The 22,345-nt window shown below is 43.2% G+C and overlaps 2 protein-coding genes across 4 annotated transcripts in view; both read left to right on the forward strand.

Moving 5' to 3' along the window:
- The first annotated feature begins 1,004 nt into the window (after positions 1–1,004).
- C9H1orf52 (chromosome 9 C1orf52 homolog) lies at positions 1,005–21,659 on the forward strand. 2 transcript variants are annotated; one of them, XM_064664831.1, is made up of 4 exons: positions 1,032–1,328; positions 1,419–1,626; positions 2,863–2,945; positions 14,756–21,659. In XM_064664831.1, the coding sequence occupies exons 1-4, from the start codon at positions 1,071–1,073 to the stop codon at positions 14,918–14,920; spliced, it is 714 nt and encodes a 237-aa protein (XP_064520901.1). In that variant the 5' UTR covers positions 1,032–1,070; the 3' UTR covers positions 14,921–21,659. The 2 variants fall into 2 exon arrangements, with proteins under 2 accessions (XP_064520900.1, XP_064520901.1); XM_064664830.1 differs by lacking the exon at positions 14,756–21,659 and having other exon boundaries at positions 1,005–1,328; positions 2,863–4,013.
- Positions 21,660–22,032: 373 nt separating this feature from the next.
- SYDE2 (synapse defective Rho GTPase homolog 2) overlaps positions 22,033–22,345 on the forward strand; it is a 28,110-nt gene continuing 27,797 nt past the window's right edge. The window contains exon 1 of one of the 2 annotated variants that reach the window (XM_064664821.1): positions 22,033–22,199. In XM_064664821.1, coding sequence (XP_064520891.1) covers positions 22,091–22,199 — 109 coding nt within the window. In that variant the 5' untranslated portion in view covers positions 22,033–22,090. The remainder of the gene's footprint in view (positions 22,200–22,345) is intronic. The other variant, XM_064664820.1, reaches the window with a different exon arrangement.

A 22,345-nucleotide genomic window follows, 5' to 3' on the forward strand; every position in this document is an offset into this window, starting at 1 on the left:
AAATTAAGATTTTTATTTTTATTAATGGGGGGGAGAAACAAGAACTTTGAGTGCTGAGGAGCATGACTCAAAAAAGGAATTGCAAATGTTGCAGGGACTGGGGAGTTTCACTTCAGTGGTCGTTTTCATTGGACGTTGTGTGTAGGGCTTCTGTCAAAATAATGGTCATGACATTGATTATGAAATGTCAGCTGGACACAGTTTCAGTAGCTTTACAGTAAAGGACTTGATCATATTATAACCAAAACCTCTTGCTCAGACTTTATCCCGCTTCTGTGGTAGTATAAGTAATCTGAACATAGAATCATAGAATACACTGAGTTGGAAAGGACCCATCAGGATCGTTGAGCCCAACTCTTAGCGCTGTGCAGGACACTGCACGAATCACACCATGTGTCTGATAATGTCGTCCAAATATCTCTTGAACGCAGACAGGCTTGGTGCTGTGACCACTTCCCTGGGGAGCCTGTTATGTGCCTGACCACCCTTTGGGTGAAAACCTTTTTCGTGATATCCAGCCTAAACCTCCCTCTACACAGCATGGTGCCATTTGAACCATGCCAGTAAGTATTTTAGCTGATACAGTAACAGATAAATATAGCTACATATATATGTGTGTGTGTGTGTGTGTGTGTGTGTGTGAACGACAAGGGAGGTCTAATAGAAACTTTTTCCAACAAATTTCACAAATCTGTTGTAAAGATACCCTGCTGGATAGACAGCGCTGGTCAGCGCTATGTCTGCCCTGGATTAGCGCAGTGGCCGGACATTAAGGGAAAACGTGTTTTCCCTTTAGGCCTCCAGGTGTGAAAAGGTAGAAATGGAGGTTGCTCGGTTTTGTGTCTGATTTTCGGTGTCTGTCTCGGGTTCCTCGGAGGAACGCACCCCGCGCTGTGGCGGGAGCCCTGCATCGCCCGGCGGGTCAGCTCTTCCCTCCTCCCGCTGGATCCCTGCTGCCGGTGCCCTCCGCGGTTCCCCCGAGGGCGGCGCGGTGCCGCTCCGGCCGCGGCGGGGCCGGAACCCTCGGCGCGGGCGCGGTTTCCGCGGGCGGTGCGAGGCGCGGCCCCGCCATGGCGGCGCAGGGGGAGGACCCGCTGGGCTATTTCGCGGCCTACGGCAGCTCCAGCTCCGACTCGGAGCCCGACGAGCCCCAGCCCGACGAGCACCCCGCGGGGACCGGCGCGGCCGTGGGGGGCAGCCCGGGCCGGCCGCGGCTGCCGCCGCCCGACGAGCTCTTCCGCCGGGTGTCGCAGCCGCCCGCCTTCCTCTACAACCCGCTCAACAAGGAGATCGACTGGGAGAGCCGCGTCCTGCGGGCGCCCGAGGAGGTGCGGGGGGCGCGGCGGCGGCCGAGGCGCCGGCAGGGCCGTCCCCGGCCCTCCTGCGCAGCGTGACGGACGCTCTGGTCTCTCTCGCAGCCCCCCAGGGAGTTCAAGGTGTGGAGGAGCAACGCCGTGCCCCCGCCGGAGACCTACAGCCCGCCCGAGAAGCCGCCGCCGCCGGCGCCCGCCGTCGACATGGCCATCAAGTGGTCCAACATCTACGAGGACAACGGCGACGACGCTCCCCGGCCGGCCGGCAAGGCCAAGTTCCTGCCGGACGAGGAGCAGGAGCCCCTGGAATCGGGTGAGGCCCTGGCGTGGGGCGGCTGTGCCCTGCACAGGCTGGCTGTGTTTCGAGAGCCGGGCTGGGCGGGCGGGTCCCTGAGTGGTCGGTGAGCGGAGCCCTCCCTGCCCAGAGCCCGGAGGAAGCTCCGCAGGCGTGTCCTGCATCCCCTGCTGCCCAAGGACAGAGCGCTCTGCCTGCGGGGATGGTTGAACTGCACTGCCAGTTTTTCGACTTTCCTAGAGTCAATATAGAGCCCCCAGCAATCCCTCCGCTCCTGTCCCATTGCCATTAGCAGGGAAGGATTAAAGACTGTAGAGTTCTAGTTCTGTGAATGTAACAGGTTCAGTCATGGTGCTGCTAAAACGGTATGAGAGCTTCTTCAGGTGTTGCTGTGTTGACCTTGGGTGTAGATGTAGGTCAGATTATTTTTAGAGCGTTTGCAAAATTTGAGGTCCAAGAAGGGAATTAAATAGTATGTCCATGTGACAGATTACTGAAGAAAATATTTACTATCCCCTTCACTTTTAATCATGGTACAAGCTGCAATGGTAATCTAGGAAGTAAAGAAATATTTGACAGGTGGGAGGAATTATTTTTGGTTTTAATTGCTGGAGAAAGAGAATAACCAGCAACAACCAAGAGAACAAAACCAGAAGAAGAAATTCTGGGCTTTCAGAACACAGAATAATGTTTTGATTCACCAGTAAAGTTTTCAGCAAACCTTTTCCAAAGGAATGGGTTTTTTGCTGTCTCGCTCTTTTTTTTTTTTTTTTTGCCATATGTCTTGCTCCATGTGTTCTCTATGTTCATCCCATGCATTTCTCTTAGTCTTCATCTAAAGTAAGACTATAAATGGTTAATTAACCTTGACATTATTTCCTGCTTTTTCCCAAATCTTCGTTCGCGAAGCCTAGCCACAATGATGATGATATTTCCTGCTTCTAAAATGTCCTTTTCTAGCTTTTCTTATTATCTATTCAAATAATAAGTTTTTTAGAACAGGTACTGTGCAATAGCATAAAGCCTCTTCTTAAGTTATCCTTAGTGGTCTATGGTAGTAATAACAAATAACCATTCCTGTTCTGTCCACATACTGTCTGTATTCCAAAAATGAGGATATTATCAGTTAATACTACTGTGTCTTTTTTCCAGGCCTCTCAAGTGTGGTTAAGTCAGTTTTTCTGAGACAAGGATGGTGTTTAAGACAAAATACTGGCTTTGCTGACTTTGATTAACTCTGTCTTTTATTTAAAGATGGTGAAAAAGATGATGAACCAGCTTCTGCTAAGAAACGTAAAGTAGACTCTGGAGAGCAGGCGAAGAAGAAGAAGAAGAAGGTATAAGCAGGGTGTGATGGATTTAGACATAATGAAAATTTCAGTGAACTTGGATTGCTCTGCTGGAATGGGAAACAAATACATGTTTACTGAATTTCTCTCTCCTGTTGGGTAGGGAATTTTATTTCTGTAGTATGCTTGCCTTTTGGAAAGCACAAAATTAAATGGACAGTGTTGTGATAGAAACTTGTTTACCAAACAACATTTAAACCTGTTTATTTAAAAGGAGGATTTAAAAGAGGGATCCATTGCTATGGATACTTGTGCTCATGCAGGTTAGAGGGCTTCATAATATTTTGTTTATCAAGAAACCTGGTAACATGAGTTTTTCTGGACTGACTTTTCCATTGTGTCAAAACCTTTTATAAAGGAGTATATACTAAAGATTTTTTTAGGTACTGTTCTGTGATACGTTTGCATATTTTTGTTTTTAAATGTATGTCTAGACTGCAAATAGATCACTGGAATAAAACCACATTTGAAAGCATCTGCAGTATAAATATTGCATTGCATGCATGGTGAATAGGAGGGATGAATTCTGTACTATATGCCACTCAGGGATATATGACTCAACAGATTCCTTAGGGTTTTTTTTGTTTAAATAAATATACAACTACAATCTGAAAAAAAAAAATGGACCTAATAATTGAGTTTAATATTTTATAATTATTTTGATATTATGGGATCTGCATCAGTGAATCATGAAACTAACTGATGCAGGAAGACTTGAAGCATTTAATGTATTCTTCTTGAAATAGAAAATAGAATCTAGATATTTATGTGGATGAAAATTATAACAAAGCTGTTATTGTTTTTTATTGCCAAATTGTATTTATTTCAGTACAAACGGTAATATTCTAAAAGTGCTAGTCAATGTCTGTTGCATTTGTGACATCCTGCTCCATGGAGTTTTGAGTCTGTGTATGAAAAGGTACCAGTTGGCACTGGATTGAAGGAAGGGTTGCTCTAGGTTTCTTTTCATATAAAGATTTTGTGCCTTAGGAAGTCTGCAGTGAGATTAGGGCCTACTAATAGAAGTTTATGAAATTAAATTTTAATGTAAACATTTGTGCTTTTTCCTTCTGTCTTGGACTACCTTTTCTTTGGCAGAACAGACTTTGTATGTGCTAATATGATGTTAATATTTTTTAAGTGATTTTTAAAAAATCTTTTGAACGTCAGTATATAGAAAAATGTATTCATTTTTAGTGAATATGTGAAATTATCAACAAGTTACGCCGTTCTAGCCTTGGCAGTGTGCTGATGCTTTCTCTGGATCCTTGTCTGCCTGCAGAGTCTGCAACTGCTCCTTGCCAGTTTCACGGGCTATTGGGCCAAAGCTGTGATGTATTCCACCCCTTCTGTGCTGTTAGTCTGGAAACCATTCAAAAAATGGTACTTGTACACAGCTGAGGGTTCCCCATGCACAAACCCAAATATCGGACACTGTCCTAGCAAGCTCCAGGATGAGGGATGCTGTCATGACAAAGCTTATGGAGTGCCAGCTCCGTGTAGGGTTTCTCAAAATACTCCATCCGCAGTTGCGATGCTGGGCTAGAGCAGGGACTAGGCTGGCAGGGAGCAGGGCAAGGCTGGCCTCCGGGTTGGAAGGGGAAAAAGCCTCTCACACCCTTAGTGATGACGCTGCAAAGTTCCAGCAGGGATAAAGACCTCTTTGCCACAGTCAAATACGACTGCTTGCTGAAATGGAGCTTTTACTAGGTGGGCAGCCAGTGTAGCAGGACAGTTCAGGAGCTCTGGACGTCTGCATCTTGTTGAGTTGAGAGATAATGATAAATGATACATGCCCATACGTCACTTTGTCTAGAATGCTAATGTAAATTCTCCTTCACTGCAGTAACAGCATGTGAAACTTCCACTAAAAACTGCCATGTAAATCAGAGCGGTTCTCTAATAGGAACAGCTGTCTCCATGCAGGCACTGAAGCCTTACATCATCCACTTCAGGATGCAGAGTGTCACAAGCTATTCAGATAGCTCGTCTCTAGATCCTGGTCGTCTGAGATCAAATGGTTTCTGTGAGATTTTTTTACAAAGAAATGAAGGATGTTTTACTTGAAGTGCTGAATGGGAAGCCTCTGAAAGAAAAGGCTCACTCTAATTTGCTTTCTCCTTTTTTAACAGGGATGTGTTTATACTGTAGCTGTCCCAGAGAACTGAGGGTAGGGAATAGCAGCAAGCTCCTGTTCAGATATGAAAGTCAGATGTTCGGTCAGTTTCCCAGAGGGTTGGTTTGTGTCCAAGCAGTGAATTGCAGATTATAGCATGTCTAGCAAGACACTTTTTGAGAAATCTGCCTCTGCTATCCTATAGGTACAGAATTTATTCCAGGTTTATGTTGGATGAATGGTACCATTTCTTGTCATTTGAAGGATTTTACATGAAATAATCCATAATATTTAATGGAGTGCTCAGTTCTCAAGTGTTAAAATACTTCTGTTTGCTAGAGAAGTGCTCCTTGAGCATTACAGCTGAAGGTTAATGTCACCAGCTCTGGAAATAAGATGCATTCCCATGAATGGTATGACCAAGGAGGCCTTTGTGTTGTTTGCTCTGGTATTCTACAGGGCAGCTCAGGAAGTTACCATGCCAATCACTTCTTTTGTTTTCAGATCGTATGATATCCAGAGTATCCAGTTGTCTTAAGTTAACACCATCTGATACTCAATTTCCAAGGAGAAAACCAGTGTGGCTAATCTGGGATTAATCTGGGAATGATTAGTTGTATTATTTACAGGTTGATGAAATCTTCCTTGTAATCAGTGACCATGGCAGCTTCCCTATTCAGGAGAAATGGCACAAACAACTACGCTGCTTCTTCTGAAGTAAGACATCTGAAACAAAGCTGTGAGAGCCTGTCTGAAGCTTAGTTATCTGGGTGGATTGGTTCTGCAGCTGGAAGTTGGGTTTGGTAGAGATGCTTCAGTGCATCATCTTCAGGAGAAGATGATGAGAGAAGGGGTTGTGCTGCAGCTTCTGATGCAACTCAAAAGATTTCAAGAAATAGACTTGTAGGTTTTCTTCAGGTCTGGGCATCTACCAATGAAAATTTGTCTACTCTGTGCATCAGGATCTGTGAAACGTGTGAGTGAACAGCAACTAAACTTAGACTGATAGTGCAGATGTTCAAAAAGTGTCTAACTATAGGACAGTTTATCCTGGATTGTCTTTCAAGAGAAAACAGTGAGAGTGAACATATATTCCCACTAACAAATGGGGAAGATTGCCTCTGAAAATTAGTCCTCTATTAACTCATCATTCTACTGTTTTTATGATTAATCAAATCTAATTATGATCATAATGTGTAACAGGAAAAAAGATAGTAAAAAATGCATATGGGTTTGATTTGAGGAAATTCTCCTAAAAATTTGTCAAAATTGGAAAAATGGTGTCTGGAAGGCAATTAGTTTGCAGTGAGCACATTGTTTTGCTTCCAGATGCTGGCACAATAGCAGCTGTGTTACTTGGCTTTTCAAGAAAGACAGGATGATCTGGGAAAGAATAATTCACATCAGTATAGAAGCACATCTCTTGAGGATAATGGCTTTTGTGGCAGGCAGTGCTTCCTCCCAGAAATGCTGATGGGGAAGTTGTGTCAAGGCATCCCTCTGTTACACTGCTATTACTGACACTGGTGAAACACTGATTCATTTACAAATGGTTTGTGTCTTAAAAGCATGGAAGATGATCACAGCTGAAATGTGTGTTCTTGAAGGATAAATGATAAATATAGCATAGGATGTGTTTAGGAAACCCTTGAGCAAATGGAGGCACCTTGCTAAGAAATCTGATTCCATTACTGCCAAAGGGGTTTTCTGGATGCCTTGACTGAGGTGAAGTTTAACAAATGATGCAGCAAGAGGCAGCAATTAGCTGGGCAGTCTGCAGTTGTCTCAAAATATCAACACTGAAACAAAAGCAGGATTTCTGTAGAGCAAAATGTTGGCAAAATACAGAAAACTGCTGAAAGGAAATACAGTGTTTTCATTGCACAGGAGGCTTCCCGTGGGATACTGGAATCTCAGGGAATAGTTCTGTTCCTCAGACAAACCCGCTGGTAGCAGTGGACTGCTTTCTGAAAGTTTATAAGTCATATAATTAGGAACCAAGAAATAGCAGGAATAACAGAGGGATAGAGATTCCATTGAGCCAGTTCTTCATGTTGAGAGTATCACAGACCAAAAGGAACAACATCATCTTCAGAGGAGTCCACAGAATTTGTGTCACTGTTAGAAATGTGCAGAGATCCGTTGGACCTGGAAGGCAGAGTTGCACCAGAGATTGGAATGGGTTTGTGCTGCTGGTTCCTTTGAACTGTTTTCTTCAGGGCACTTATGAAGAAAGCAGGAATTTTCAGGGATGCCAGGACCTGTGGAGCTGGATTGACGGAAGAATGCAATGAATTCAATGAATGGAGATAAACATTTTTGGTCCTTATCAAATAATTTTATCAGGGCTCTTCATTTAGAAGACGAAGTGGTCTTCATCTTTAGAATGCTTTACTCTTGGTAGCTCAAAAGATAAATCACATATTTGCCTTGCTGTAGCTGTGAGCAGCAACGCCAGAAGTCTGTTTTTTGTTGTCTTCTAACAAGGTGAACTTATTCTTTGGATCGAACACTGATGTCCCATCCCTTACCATAACTTCTCCTACCACATATTTCTTGATGCAGATGGACTGATATGAAAACAAATACAGGATTAACACAGGGTAACCCCAGGAAAGTGTAATGGGTAATTAAACCACAGAACTTCTCAGGAGAGGATTAACACACTCTCCTCAAACCAAGGCATCAAACAAACAACACCCTGCCAGCAGCAGGGTCCCAGCAAAAGTCACTGGAGAGTCTTTCTGTTGGGAGCAGAACATGGTCCAGTTTTGTAAGAGATATTTTAAGGAACCAGCCCAGGTAATTTAAGCCCAGGTGAGACTAATTTAACTGATTTTGGAGAAAAGATCACAACTACTTAATAAAGACCTAAAGAAGAGTTTTACAAAAAAAAATGTTTCTCTGTTCTAGGCTTCTGGTCTAGAACAAGTGTCACTTTCTGTTGTAATCCCTTTCTTAGGACTGAGAGAATTGTATTTTGTGAGATTAAGAGTTTATATATTGTCTGAAATATTTCAAAGGGTTGTATTATTTAATGTAAGGTTGGCAATGGCAAGGGCTTGTTTAAAACATACTGTTTTAATATTTAGGAATACTGTGTTTTGTACAAGGTTTGCTTACCATTAGTGGCTTGTTCTCACAGGAATCTTTGTGAGTGCCTCTTGGATACTTGTAAAAAAGCTGTATCTCTCTGACAGTTAAATAAGCCCCATTGCCATGATCTTTGGCATAGTAATGAAGTACTGCTTACACATTGCAAGCTTATTTTTTTCAAAGTATCTATATAAAGCAACCCACAGACATATAAGACAACACGGAGTTATATGCTATAGAATTATTGCATTAATATTAATAGATTCATTGCATTATTTCCCCACAGAAGCACAACTGACATCTCAAACTGGTAACATGAAAGTAAGGGGAATCCATGTCATGAAGTGATTTCAGTGCTGATGAAACAGGGAGACTTGCCTGATACAGACTGTATGTGTCTAAATCCGGGGCTCTTTGAATGCTTCAGAGCCAGTGACAAATGAACTCTAGTCTGACCTTGTGAGGATCCCAGGTTTGTATCATCCCCTGCCCTGGCTGGGGATCCCCTATTTCCCTCTCTATTCTTATCTTTCTTGGGACAGCTATTGAGTCAGAAAAGTATCACATAGCTGGCAGGAAGATGCACTATCCAATTGGCAGAATCACCCACCAGACCTCTGGGCAAACAGGCCCTGTGATCAATAATTTGTCTCTTGCATCCCCTGTTTGCTGGTTTTCCAGCCGTGCTGCTCCAGCAGAGAGCGCTTTTGTTACCTGCTGGCACAGTGCCTGTTGAATCTGCAGCTCTGCTCTACACCACAGACCCCAATTCACTTCTAGTTTACTTTCTAATAATTAATTTGTGTCTCTTGAAACAGTACACATCTACTTTGTTTGCTTTCCTGATATCTTGCTCTAGACAGAGGCATTTTAAACAGCTTTTAAACACTGTAAATTTCACATGATTTTTGAATGCTGTGTAGAGTTACCATAATCCTTCCTCTTTAAAAAAAAATAATTCTTACATTGATCATAATGAAAAAACTTATTTGGCACACAATTTTAGTCAAATGGGTTTGTCTTCAACAAAGCAGTGAAAATCAATATGAAAATAAGGAATGGTTAAATGTCATACTAATATTTGAGACAATTACTGAGTTTCAAACTTTCTAACTTAGTAGAGAAAAGCCCAAGGAAAAGGGTTTTATCAGCTTGAAAAAGTTATAGTTGGTTTAAATTTAAGAATACTCAAGAAAAACCCTTACTTCTGTAAAATAAGAAAGTGAGGAAGAATTGGCTTTGAAAAGTTGCATTTATCTAATTTTACCATGGACTCCTAACCTTCTTTCATAGAAGGTTACAAAAATAAGGCAGGAATGTGCCTTCTCCAAGGTGACCCAGCCCATTGGCTGCCCCAGGCCAGCTGGGCCCGCACCATTCCTGTCAGACCTCTTGGCTTTAAAACAGTGCTGGAGGGGAAGATAGAGATGCAACCTGCACCACCAGCCCTTCTGCCAGTGCTGGCAACTTATTGCACTAGTGAATCAGTATAAATCAGCAAAAACATGCAGTTGAACAAGAGAGCTTGTAACTTTTTTCTCCATTTTGTGGAAGCGTGTAACCCACTAATGCAGTTCTATCATTTGTAGTTTTGTGTTCATAGAGAGCAAGGACTCTGCTTGTGTGTCAGCACAGGTGTACATGGCTCAGGATGATGTATTCCTGGTCATGTGATTTACTTCAGGTTTTGCCTTGATTCTTTTGTTTTGACATAGCCGAGGGAAAAAGAAAACAACTTTAATGTCATTTTAAAAACCCAAACTAATTCTAAGCTAAATGGCAGAATTATAGCAAAAGACATAATTTCTGAGAGCAGTTTGTTTGGTCACAGTTTGGTCACAAAACCTGCTCCAGTGCACTGCATCCAAGTTTCCTTGGAGCAGACTTATACTGAGGATTGTGTTGCTGCTGTACTAGGGTAACTCTGGACAGGATTTAACAGTCAGGCCCTGCAGCTCACTCAGAAGTTAAATTAGCCCTTAAAGCCAACTTTTTTCTCATGACTATTCAGAAGGAATGAAAAGAAACTACCATTATACTTGAGAGAAGCAATGGGGGGCCTTGAGATGGAACTGACCCACTGTATGTGTTTAGGCTTTTAATTAAAAGACCTCATTTAATTTTTCACAGGATTTTGGCAACTTATGAAGCTGAAAGATAATAGTCTTATTCACTTGGAAAATACTTACTGTGATTTGCTTAAAGGGCAAATGTTTCCAGGGGCTGGATATGCCCCATGGTAGGTGGAAGCTTCACTTGATGCTGCTTTGGCTATAGCACAACAGTAGTGCTGGGGGTTACACAATTGTCTTCATTGATTGATCTGAAATGCAGAGTTTAGGAAATAATGTGAAGGGGCTTAAATGAATCAGTTATTTTATATTGGGAATATTTGGTAGACTCTGATTTTTGCTTTTCCTTCTCATGCTGCAAAAGTCTCTTAGATTTTAATAGCATTCTGCAGAAATAAACCTGAAAAAGTATCACATTTAATAATAGCACTAATTCCTGAGCAACTCTACAGGATTTTCGGTCAGAACTGTGTTTATATCCCACATTGTGCATACACACTTGAGCATTAAGAACCAGCAATACTAGTGGTTGGGGAATTTGCTTTCCTGGCACTCGAGAGTAAATAATCCATTTTAGGCGGTCAGTCCATCTTGAGCATTTGTTTGTTTTTCTCAATTATACTGTATACGGCTTTTGTTTGCTAAATTAGTAGATCTTCTGTTTTCATAAGAATAAGCAGGTTTACTGACTCTCCTGATTAATGCTATAGGGTTTTTGGGAAGCTATATGTGATCGGTTCTATTTCTGATATCATGCTGAAAGATTGTCTTTAATCTGTGGCTACGTTTGCATTCGTAAGTCATTTGGCACAATAGGAGAGTGCCTGTAAGGTGAACTAGTCCATGCTGTGGGCTAGCTCGGCGTTGCTCCCACAGGAGCAATGCCCAGCAGCAGTCCAAGTGCATTAAATGCACTCCTGGAGTGCATCTTCTGGTTTGAGTTTCATCTGAAAGGAATCCAGCTGGTGCACTCTGAAAACCAATGCAGAGTCTGCCAGGCTGATAGGGAGAGTCACTTCAAAAGCTGCCTCCTGATCCAAACCAAAATACTTGTGCAGGCACACCCTGCCCAAGTGAGGGGCCCTGCATGCACAGCACCCCAGCCTCCCTCCCAAAATACACCTTGCTGGGAAAAACACAGTGGGTTCAATGTTTCTGCTCTTGGTAGCACACCAGTATTGCCTTCTAAAGTCAGCTTTTTCCTCACCTTAGACTGTTTTTTTCCTATTAATTGATTCACTGGTTCTTATATTAAGTGCAAAGGGTGGTGGAGAATGAGAGTGAGAGTACATTGCAGCACTGATCATTTCTTATCGGTTCCCAGACTGGTAACGTTTCTCCTTAGAGATGCTGCAAGATCCATTCCTGTGAGAAGCTACACATGTGTATGAAGTTCTGCTATACATGAATCCCACTACAGGCACTGGAAAGTCTGCTGTGTATGAAATAATTGCACATGTGAATTTACAGTGCTGGGGTCCTTTGTTTCTCAATGGAAGCCTTGCCGTGCACCTAACAGCAGAGTAAGGAAATGGATTTGTATTTTTTTACTCTTAGAAAGAATGAATCCTTTCCCTCCTATGCTTTCTTCACAGGAAAACTTAACTGAATTTAGCAAGCTTAGAGAAGCATTTTTTCATTTTAATATAGATGTCTTAAAAGATTAATTTCTCCCTGAAGACATTTGAGCAAGGTGGAGAGAGAGATTGATCATTTCCAGATGTTCTTTGCTGACAGGCAAAGAAAAATTCTGCTTCAGGTTAACATTTGTGAATGTGTTTAAAGAATATACATTTTGTATGCAAATTGCCAGGGAGAGCACAAGCCAGTGCAACAGGGGCTGAGATGCCCAGATTTGCAGCGTCATAGCTGCTTTAATAAGGTGGGGCTTGTCCCTGCTGACTGGCCTAAAAGCCTTGGGAGCGTCTCTTCCTGTATCTCCTGTGGACAGGCAGGGGGACTTGGATGTGCTTTTCAGACAGAAACACCAAGGCCACGTGCAGTGTGCTTTGAGGGAGACAGTTGACTCTGCAGTGCTTGCTGAATCAGACATATTAAACTACATAATTCACTGTTTCTTTGATGTTTTGGGTACAGTTTCTAATGGGGTTCCTTAACATTGCACACTAAGTGCTGGCAAGACTTGGCACACTGAACAAGTAGTTTGGGGTTTCTGGGAAGTACCTTGAGTCAGAGAAGCAGAGGGAGCTGGTGTCTTACATGTTACCTGAGTAGAGAGTCAGTCTGACGGAGAAATTGTGCACTGGCATCCTGCTCACTGTGTGTTGTCCGACTTCCCACAGGGCACAAGCAGCACTCCAGGGTCAGACCTGCAGTCGCTGCTGCTTTTGCCCCTGCACAAGCAATTGATGCTCACTCTCATACTGGCTCTCTTGCCTGGCAGTAGTGTCCAATGACTACAACAGGAGGACTTCTTAATGGTGAAAGATGAGCATCAACCAGTTCTGTAGGAGACTCTGGTGCCTAGGAAGAGCAGATTCTTCTTCAGTTGGTTTTGATCTCTAAGGCAACAGCAGCCATGGCACTGAGCATGGGAAGTAACGGAGCTCATGCCAGTCAGCAGCAAAGGAAATGCCTCCTTGGGAAGCAGTCTTTCCTAACATCCGTCTGTAACAACTGTTGTCCTTCTCAAATGATGTGTGGAACCAGAAACGCCACTGGAGACCAGGACGTCTTTGTGAGTCACAAGCTGGTTTTCACTGGGTGGGCAGAGGAGGGGGGGCAGTCAGCAGAACCAGCCCTGCATGTTTCCTCCTTGTGCACACTGAATCCTGGAGGAATGGGTTTCCATCGGAATGAGCAGTAAACCTGTCTATGTTAGAGGTTGCTGACTGCTAAGACTGTTTTAAGTAACTGACAGACAAAAAGACTGATAAACTCATTTTACTATCTAGAGAGGGCTCTGCCCCTGGGCATGGCAAAGCTCAAGGCCCTGGGAGCATTACGGGCAAAGCCTTTCCAAGGCCCAAGGAAGAGGTGTGTGAGGACCACAGTGGATGTGAGGTCTGGGATGGTAAAGTCTCGCTTCAGGAAGTTAATCTTCTGTGAAGCTGTGCCACGACACTTGTCCCAAACTCCTGCAGTAAGCTCAGCTGTGACAGAGTAAGTGAGGGTAAGGAAGTGATAAGGGGGAGACAGGAGGTAAAACTGGGGGTCATCATTCTCTGGGGTTCTTCAGGTAAAGCAGGTAAATACCTAAGGGTCTTCATTAAGCCCACATGTTGTTTAGAAAGGAAAACAGGTAGAGTGCTGTCTGTCACACACGTGTACAAGGTGCCAGCTCAGAAAGGCTGCAAACTGTTATTGGGATCTCAGCACATAGTTTAGCCTGGGATAACTGATGAACTATATGCATGATTAGAATGTGCTGTTTGGGGATATATCTTCCAAAGGGATGCTAAAATTGGCACATTTACAATTTGACCTGATTTTACTTTGTTGCTTGTTGTAAGGGTAGAAGCCACTAAACAGTTAAAACCTGTTTTGTTGTATTTGGTTGGGTTTTATTTTGAGAAGGATTGGGATAATTTTAGTTCTTCAGAGCTAAAAATTAGATCAAAATCCTGGCAACTGTACAAGATAAATGAGCAACCTTGCAATAAAAGGGTTTTTGTCACCTTGGAAACACAGTTTGAAAAAGCCACTTGGAGTAATTTTAGTTTCAGACTTCCCCCTGCCCTTGTCCCTCCCATGCAAATTCTGTTTTTACACTCAGTTTAGCTGTGTTTCTTTCATATATAGACAACAGGGGAATTTGCCAGACAAAAGTGGAAGAATACTGAAAATGATCTTGCACATGATGTTTCAGAGCAGAAACTGGTGTTTGGAAACATACAAAGTTAAACTCATCCAAAAATAGATTTTTAAAAAATCTGTCATTTTAGATCTCACAGTTCAATGTAAAAAAAACCCCAGAAGCTTAACTTTACATAATTGTTTTTTTACATGCCACTGAGTATTGTTATTCTGGAGAAGCATATGGCATTTAGGAAACAAATTTTAGCAATAAGAAGGAAGGTTGAGGGATTAAACAAGGAAAAATATACATTGAGAAATTGATTTAATCTATTAAATATACATGGTCTTTCAGAATCCCCACCACTGTAATATCTATGTGAAATTTGTTGTATTAAAATGCTGTGGGTCTTTGTTGTGGACATTACATAGATTATATTGTGGCATGGCTGGAAACTCGAGTAATTAGAGAAGAGATTAGGATAAAGTAGTGCTTCTATCCACTAAAGAATGTAAATATTTTGAATAGTTTCAATAGCTCCCACTTCTATAACAGATCTCACCTGAAGAGTGGCCTTACTGTGAGTGCCTACTAGAGAAAGCACAGAAGCCTTTGTGGCCTTTCCTGTCTACTTGAAACCAGCTGAGACACATTGCCTTTCCGCTCCCATGCAGAAAACATTTTGAATTGGAAAGTAAATTGATTTGCAATTTTTTGAAAGACTAAAATGCATTTAAATATATATTTTTTTGTTCAGGTAATATTCCTGGAAGCTCAGAGGAACTCCTGCAGGACTGGCTCATGGTCCCTGTGCCAGAGCCTGGTGTCACCTCTGCCACCAGCTGGGCAGTCTGTTAGGCTGGGCAGGAAGAGATGCCACCAAGGACTATGTGCCATAGTTTGTGCAGCCACTGAAGACTAGCAGGACATCACACCAATACATCACATGAGGCATGATGAGATAGAATAGCTGACTAATATTTGGGTTAAATATTTGGAAATTCTTCCTGACCACATGACTGGTGAGGCTGTTGGAATAATAGAAGGACCATACCATATAACTTGAGGTATTTAAACCGAGATTCATTTGAATATGAGCAAATGGAGGAGACGTGTGATTAAGGGAGCACAAATGAGAATCTATCTTTTCACCTCCATTTTCTTGGGTTCTGTTCTGTCTCCCAGGAGTGACTGAATGTTGTGATGGACATTAATAATTCAAAGAAGCTTGACCATGCCACCTTCACCTCAGCTGCTGTCCTTTTGTCATTCCTTGTTATGACAGAAGTGGGTGAGTGCTGGGAGCAAGCTGTCAGCAGATGGTAGGCAGCAACTCTGGCAAGTTTGCAAATGAGGTACTTTCCCTGCTGCAGCCAGCAGGATCAACTATTAATCTCCTTGCTACACTGCTCTTTACAAGTCAAGAAAGCTCATCAGGTCAAAACATGTAGTCCATACTGGCTGCATGGAAAACTTTTTTCTCTGATGAAACACAGTTTTATTGATAGGTGAACTCCAGGACATGGAAAAAAACCTCCATGATTCCTTACCATTAACTTCTCTGATTGCTCCATTTGAAGCACACACAATGGAGAGAAAGAAGAGAATATTTCACATGCAATTCCACAGATCTCTCAGCAACCTGAGTTGATATCCCGTGTTTCTCTGGCTTTTCTTCCCCCCAGTTTATTTGGCTTTGTAACATACAGGATAACTATAATGAAATTATCATATATGCACACATATACATTTTTTGAGGTATAAAATTATTTAGCTTATGTGAAAGAGAAAAATAGACTACATCCTTTCACCTTGTGAAAGTCATGTCAGATTTTGCCTACAAAAACATCTGTTGCTTAAAATTTAAGATTACAAGAACACATCTTTAAGGCATCCTTGTGATTATCTTAAGTACTTTGAGCTCAGCACACACTATATGCAATTCTTAAAAAGGATCAGTCTTCCCATTTAAGGACCTTTCCACTTCTCTTTTTAAATACTGCCTTTCCTGTTACCACACTTGGAAGTCCTCTATACTTGACTCTGCCTTGAAACTCAGAATTTTGAGATTGATGATTTAAAAAAAAAAATTGCTATTTTTAATGGTAGAAATGGAAGAAAGGAACTTTAAGAAAGTGGATTCCCCTAAGAAGGTGCTCATCAAATGTGTTCCCCCATTCTGGCATTTTGTTGGCTGATAGTAGGTAATTGGAAGTCATTCAAGATATCCTTAGAGTGTTGTAAGTTTTTCAGGATTTTTAATAAGTAAATTTTGCATATGCAGCAGGTTTTAGGGCCCTGTGCTTAATGGGATTTATGGTAGATGTACTTTGCAACAGACCAGAGGTGGACATAGGTGAGAGCTCTGCTTCTTCCTTGTCCTCCTGGGGCAGTCCTGGCCTAAAGATATGGGACAAAATAGACAGAGAAATGCTTATGTAGTGATTTCATTTCCTTTACAGAGAATCTCCTGATGTTTTGAGTAAAAGTTTGAATGTGTTTTTCTTTTGACCAAATATACTACATTATCTGTGGGTGTATTGTTTCACTTCAACTAAGGTTGAGTGCCACCAATCTGCTGGTTTTGTCTCCATGTTAGAAGAAGTTAATGGTGATGATGGTTGTGATACTGACTATTTTTACTCTGTGGGTAATGATTTGGCTTCTTTGTATCCAAAATACTTTGGTATTTTTAGTATATCTTCAGTGAGACTGACATCCTACCATAGCACTGGCATGCTGTAAGATTGCAGTCAGAGGTGGTAATGACAGCCCTGTGGTTCAATGACATGTTTTGAAAAGCTCATAGAGATGTTAGCTTGCATTTTCTAAAAAGTCAAATACTAACTTTAAAAAGTAAGTGTAAGATACTAAAAAGAACTGTCTTATTTCTGTTTGAACAAAGCACAGAAAGCAGAGCCATGAACACTCCTCCTGCTTTAGTTAGCTGATAGCTATGAACAGAAGAATTTCCATCATGCTGCTCATTTGAAACTGGGTTAGCCTTACATGGCTCTTAAAATCCTTTCGTGTTTAATTTTAATTACAGTTTAACAGGACAGGTAGACCATGTCTCTGGGAGCAATGGGCTCAGTACTTCACATAAAGGCAGGGTAACCATCCTGATGCTACAAGTCACATTTCCAGAGCCCAGTGGCCCATGCCACTGGAGTCAGAGAAGAACTGATAGTGGCAGTGGCTTCTCAGAGCACCTGGTGAGAAGGCACCACATTTTGTTGGAGGAGGCCAAGCAAAACCAATGCAAGTGTAGTGTACCAGGTGTAAGATCTTGACAGCGGTGCCTCTTAAAACGGTTTTGGTTTAAGAACGTTTCTGGCAAGGATACTCTCTAAAAGGGAGTCAGTGGCCCGAGCCAAACACTTAACTGCTCTTGGAGTCTCTAAAATCTGCTTTTAAAAAGGGCAATTCCAACTGCACATATTTCCAGTGCCCAGGGAGCAGATGGTGGACCCATTTTGGTAATGAACACCTTCAGCTTTGTCCAGCCTGTTGTCTAGCAACCTCCTCAGGCTTAAAATATAAATCTTTTATTCTCTCATTGGTTTGTCTTCCTAAGATAAGCAGCTGTATTCTGGGCCTCTGGGGTGCCTCGGCTGGCCAGTTCAAAATAGGGTCTGGGGGTAACAAAGCTGTGGATGACTGTAGTGGTGTCTGCATCTGAGAGAAAGCAGTTGTTTGGCAGGCTGGAGATAAGACGCACAGCTATTAGCTGCCTGATAGAGTTTCACAGGACTCTTATTTCAGTCCATTTTGGTGTCAGGAAGGCAGACGCTTTCAATAAAAAGAGTGCTCATAGATTTTATTGGGGCATTCAAATGCTTCCAGTTCCCAGCTGTCATCAGCTCCACTTTAGTCATATAGTTGTCACTTTATCCCTCTGTCTGCGACAGGTCTTGAGAGAAGAAAGATACTGATTTGTTAAGCTTTAATGAAAAGGAGACTCATTCACATTTCCAGACACTTTTAGTTTTACTCACACAAATGAATCCCAGCAAAGTAAAATAAAGTCCATCCACGGGTACATGATAAATTAATAAGAAACTATTATTCAGATACATATGAGGAGACCTTGTAGGCTGTGAGGGATGGAATTTCCTGAAGGCAGACCGGAGCAGTTCCAAACCAGTCCCCGAGTGTGTACAGAAATGAAAGCCTGTGTACTTAGGAAAGCACAACTTCTTCATCCTATCTGCTGAGGCAGAGCTGATCTCTGATGCTGTCAGCAAGGCTGGAAAGGTTATTTTTCAGTCTTTTATTAGGAAATATTTATCTGTGTAATTTCATTATTCAACTGTATCGGTGCCCAAACATTGCCACCTATCAATCAGCAACTTCACCAGGGATATCCTTCCCATCAATGCATTTTTTTTTCAAACTGAAGTTTGATTTTTTGCTTGTTCAGTTATTTACAGTTCTCACATTATCAACTCAGCAAAAATTAATTAACTGGTGAAATCTCAATCTGTTAATGAAAAAAAAATGTTTAAAAACATTTCTCTTTGTACCTTCAGAAGAATACTGCTTTCTCTGTGTTAAAAGTTACACTGTTAAACCGGTCCTAAATATTTGCCAGTCTCCTAATTAGACGCCTCTTCAAGTTGATGCAAACTCTAGTCCCATCCTCTTGAAGCAGCTTTCGCTTTCTGTTGAAGGCCAAGTAAGAAGACTCACATTTGGCACTGTGTGCTTTGCAGCTCCTGAACAAAACAGGCTATGCTGAAAACAAAAGCTCAGCTTTGACTCTTACTCCACTGGCTCAAGTTAGTTCCAGCCAGATCCTTAATGTTACTTTATCTGCAAGTTTTTTTTTATGTGATCAATGCCAACTCTGTTGGGCAAATACAGGATGCATAGGGATTTAAAAAAAATCCAGCTGCCAACAAGAAAAAGTGCTTTGTAACCACAGTTTGGAATGGAAACAATTTTCTAAGATACAGATCAAACTGTGTTTATAGACTCAACTATTGGCAGCTTTTCATCAGGCTATTTCCTGTGTGCCTATTGCATAGAGGAATAATCTAAATGCTTAAACTAACATTTAAAACCATACAGAACATGAAGGAAATACTGTGTGAAGCAGCATGGAAAACACAATGATGTTGAACTTTCTTTTGTTTCCATAGCTAATACTCATGGGAGAAGGCAGTAAGTACTGCACACCAAATGCCAGTACTCCAGATCTTTGCAGGATTTGGTCCTTACTCTGGCCAGTACCTACTTTCTACTAATATTGTTTTAATTGCTAAAAGGAAATATCCAAGTAACAAAAATTTTCAAAAATGCCTCCTAAATTACAGGAACTTGCTAAAAGTTACATACAGTTACTTTAAGTGAAGCAAGTTATTATTCCTTAGGAAAGTAATTCAGATAATCTAAGGCACATGTAGACAGAAGGAATCTGTTTTCCCATTAAAATAGGTGGAAAATCTGCAGGTCTGAAGATAACAATCAGGGTAGTTGTAGACTGGTTTGCTCAGTTTGAAATGGTTGCAACAACTTTCTCTTGCAGAAAATCCCCAGAATTAAGCTGCTAGCTGTTTGAATCTGTTTGGTGTTTTTAAATGGGGCAAATTTCCTCTCCCAGACTTCAAATGCGTGTCCTTTGCTTCAGGCATCCAAGTGCTCGTGGCACAGCTAACCCCCTGATAGCATCAGTAAGGTCAGTGCAGTCAAGCTGTGGTGCCCATGCAGAATTTTAACAGAATTTTGTTGCCGGTGTTCTGCTCGGCTGGACTCCATTCCTTCTATCCAAGCCATGTCTCAGCTCCAGTAGAGTTGGGAGAGTAATTTAGGTTGGATGGGACCTCTGGAGACTCTCTGGTCAGCCCCAATACACAGTGGGAGCTGCGTAAGTGAGCTTGGCCGGGGCCAGACAAGTTTCCAGTGTCTCCAGGACAGAATTCCCACAGCTTCTCTGGGAAACCTGTTTTGGCATCTGATTATGAGATGCACAACAACAACAAAAAAAACCCCATAACATTTGTTTATACTTTTCTTCTTTAACTGTATTCTTACAGATCAGTTCTGGGAGGCATAGTAAAAGGCTTAGCTTTACATACCGATTCCAGCCTGGAAATCAAAGGGGTTTGTTGGGAATGAAAGCTTAACTATCTCAACAGGTAAGATCTGGTTAGAGGAGGTGGCTCTGGACTTTTCCTTTACTTGGGCCTATGGGTAATGAAGAAAATGTAATTGTGAATAATCTGCTGGAGATAAATGTGCACAGATTAATTGTGCACAGCGAGTGTGCTGTCAGAAAAGCATTGATAGTTTTGGTTTTATGCATTTCTTGCATGCTACTTTACCCGAGATGCAGTTCAAAATCCAGTCCACAGATGCTGCAAATGCAGCTGCCAAAGGGGGCAGGATCTGACCCTCCAGCAGGGACAGAGGCCAGAAGACCTCTTGGGACTTGCAGCTCTTCCTCTGCACAGCAGAGTATTGGGACCCTCCCAGCCACCGCCATCTCTTCTGGGATTTTTCCCAACCAAAGGCATTCTGGGATGGTTTTACATCTTGCTCTGAAACTTGTACACAGGTATTTCACAATATATGTATTTAAAGCAATGCAAATGATTTCAAATGACAGGATGGCCAAATGGCATTTCAAGTTGTTGCACTGTTAACATATGATAACTATTGTGAGATTTATTTTAGATGAAGAGAAGTCATAACTACTCTGTAATGAGTTGTTTTTACAGTTTAGAAATACAGGTATTACTGGGTTACTACTGGTATCTTACATATAAAGATTCAAAATCTTAATCTAATTTTGTTCTTCAGGAAGACTTAATTTCAGCTGAGCAAATTATTAAACCCCCTTCAAAATTTGGTAAGAGAGGAAATCTGTGAGTATGTGCAACATTCATGTGCTGCAGTTGCTTTCTCTAGAACTGAACGAGCACTTTCTTTGGTCCAGTATTTGAGGCAGTGCTGTGCAGGATGCATGGAATGCCTGCCTGCTCCCGGCTACCTTCTGCAGGGAGGTGACAGCCAACCTACAACCAATGGGTAGGAGATGGCAATGGGTCCTCTGTTCTCACCCACAACAAGACAGATGCATTGCCTATGTTTGTAAGGTACGTCACATAAAAAGCTGCAAAATACAGTCCTGAAGCTGTTTATAATGAAATTAAATGCAGGAGATGTAGAGCCAGGTAGAAGTTAATGAACAAAACTGTCTCAGTACTTTATCTTGGTAAAAAAATCAATGTCATATAATCTCCTAAGTGTGGTTTTGAAGGGCTGTGCGTTTGCTAATGGAATTAATGTAGGATGTGGCTGAGCAGCTCGTACACCAAAACTGAATTTTTTGCCCACTTCAGCAGCCTCAGCGCATTATTCGCTCTGTCCTAATGCTGTTTGTCTTCCACCTGTGTGGCATTTTGGCTGGGATAGCAAGGGCTACTAACATCGAGGCCGACTCCATCCCGATTCGCTGGCATCACACCGCTGAGGAGCTGCTGCTCTCCACACGTCAGGCCTGAGGGAACCGTGGAAAACCTGCCGGGAAGCGAGAGCTGCCACATGCACGGCCTGAGCCCAGCGGGAAGATATAAGTTTGCAGCCTACAGATTTGTTTCTTTGGGGGCGGTGTGTGTGGGGGGAAGAACATCAAGGGAAAAGAAGTATGTAAAACATGCTGTGACTACTTTGGTCTTTGTCAAGAAACGCTATGCATGGCTGCCGGAGGAGATGGTACTGGGGGCTGAAGTGAGGAGCAGGGTGCTGATGGGTAGTCCGTGCCGGAGCATAAGGGGTGCGCTGCCCCCCGGCCCCCGGGGCGGGCACAGCCCGTCCCTGGCCCCGCGCAGCGGCACCGCTTCCCTCAGGGGCCGGGACGACCCCCGCGCGGGGCGGGCGGGGCGGGCGGGCATGCGCAGTGCGGGCGCCCTCTCACCCCGCTCAGCTATGCCAAGTATGTGCGCGGCGGAGCCGGGGCCGGGCGCGCGGGGCCGCGGCGCCATGGGGCAGCGCGCGCCGGGGCTGCCGCCGGGGCCAGGGGGTGCCGCGGGCGGGCCGGGGGGCAGCGCCCGCTGAGGGCGGCGGGACGGCAGCGCCAGCGCCAGGCATGGCCGACCCGCTCCGCAGGACGCTCTCCAAGCTGCGGGGCAGGAGGTCCCAGCGAGGCGCGGCGGCGGGCGCCGGGCACCGCCACGGCGGGGTCTGCGCCCCGCAGGGTAAGTGTGTGCCTGGCGCGGCCGCGGGACTCCGGTGCCCGGCTCCGGCTCCCGCCCGCCCGCGGCCGCTCCTCCACCTGCCGGGCGCGGGCGGTCGAGGAGCCCCGTGGGCGCCGGGATGCGCCGAGCCCGCCGCCCGGAGCGCG

The sequence above is a fragment of the Pseudopipra pipra genome, chromosome 9 (genome assembly GCF_036250125.1).
Source record: "Pseudopipra pipra isolate bDixPip1 chromosome 9, bDixPip1.hap1, whole genome shotgun sequence".
NCBI lineage: Eukaryota > Metazoa > Chordata > Aves > Passeriformes > Pipridae > Pseudopipra > Pseudopipra pipra.

Excerpts from the sequence above, each read along its gene's own strand:
- C9H1orf52 (XM_064664831.1), top strand. The coding sequence starts at position 1,071 with ATGGCGGCGCAGGGGGAGGACCCGCTGGGCTATTTCGCGGCCTACGGC. Across the intron at positions 1,329-1,418 it reads TCCTGCGGGCGCCCGAGGAG|CCCCCCAGGGAGTTCAAGGT; the intron begins GTGCGGGGGGCG and ends TCTCTCTCGCAG. Across the intron at positions 2,946-14,755 it reads CGAAGAAGAAGAAGAAGAAG|GTAATATTCCTGGAAGCTCA; the intron begins GTATAAGCAGGG and ends TTTTTTGTTCAG.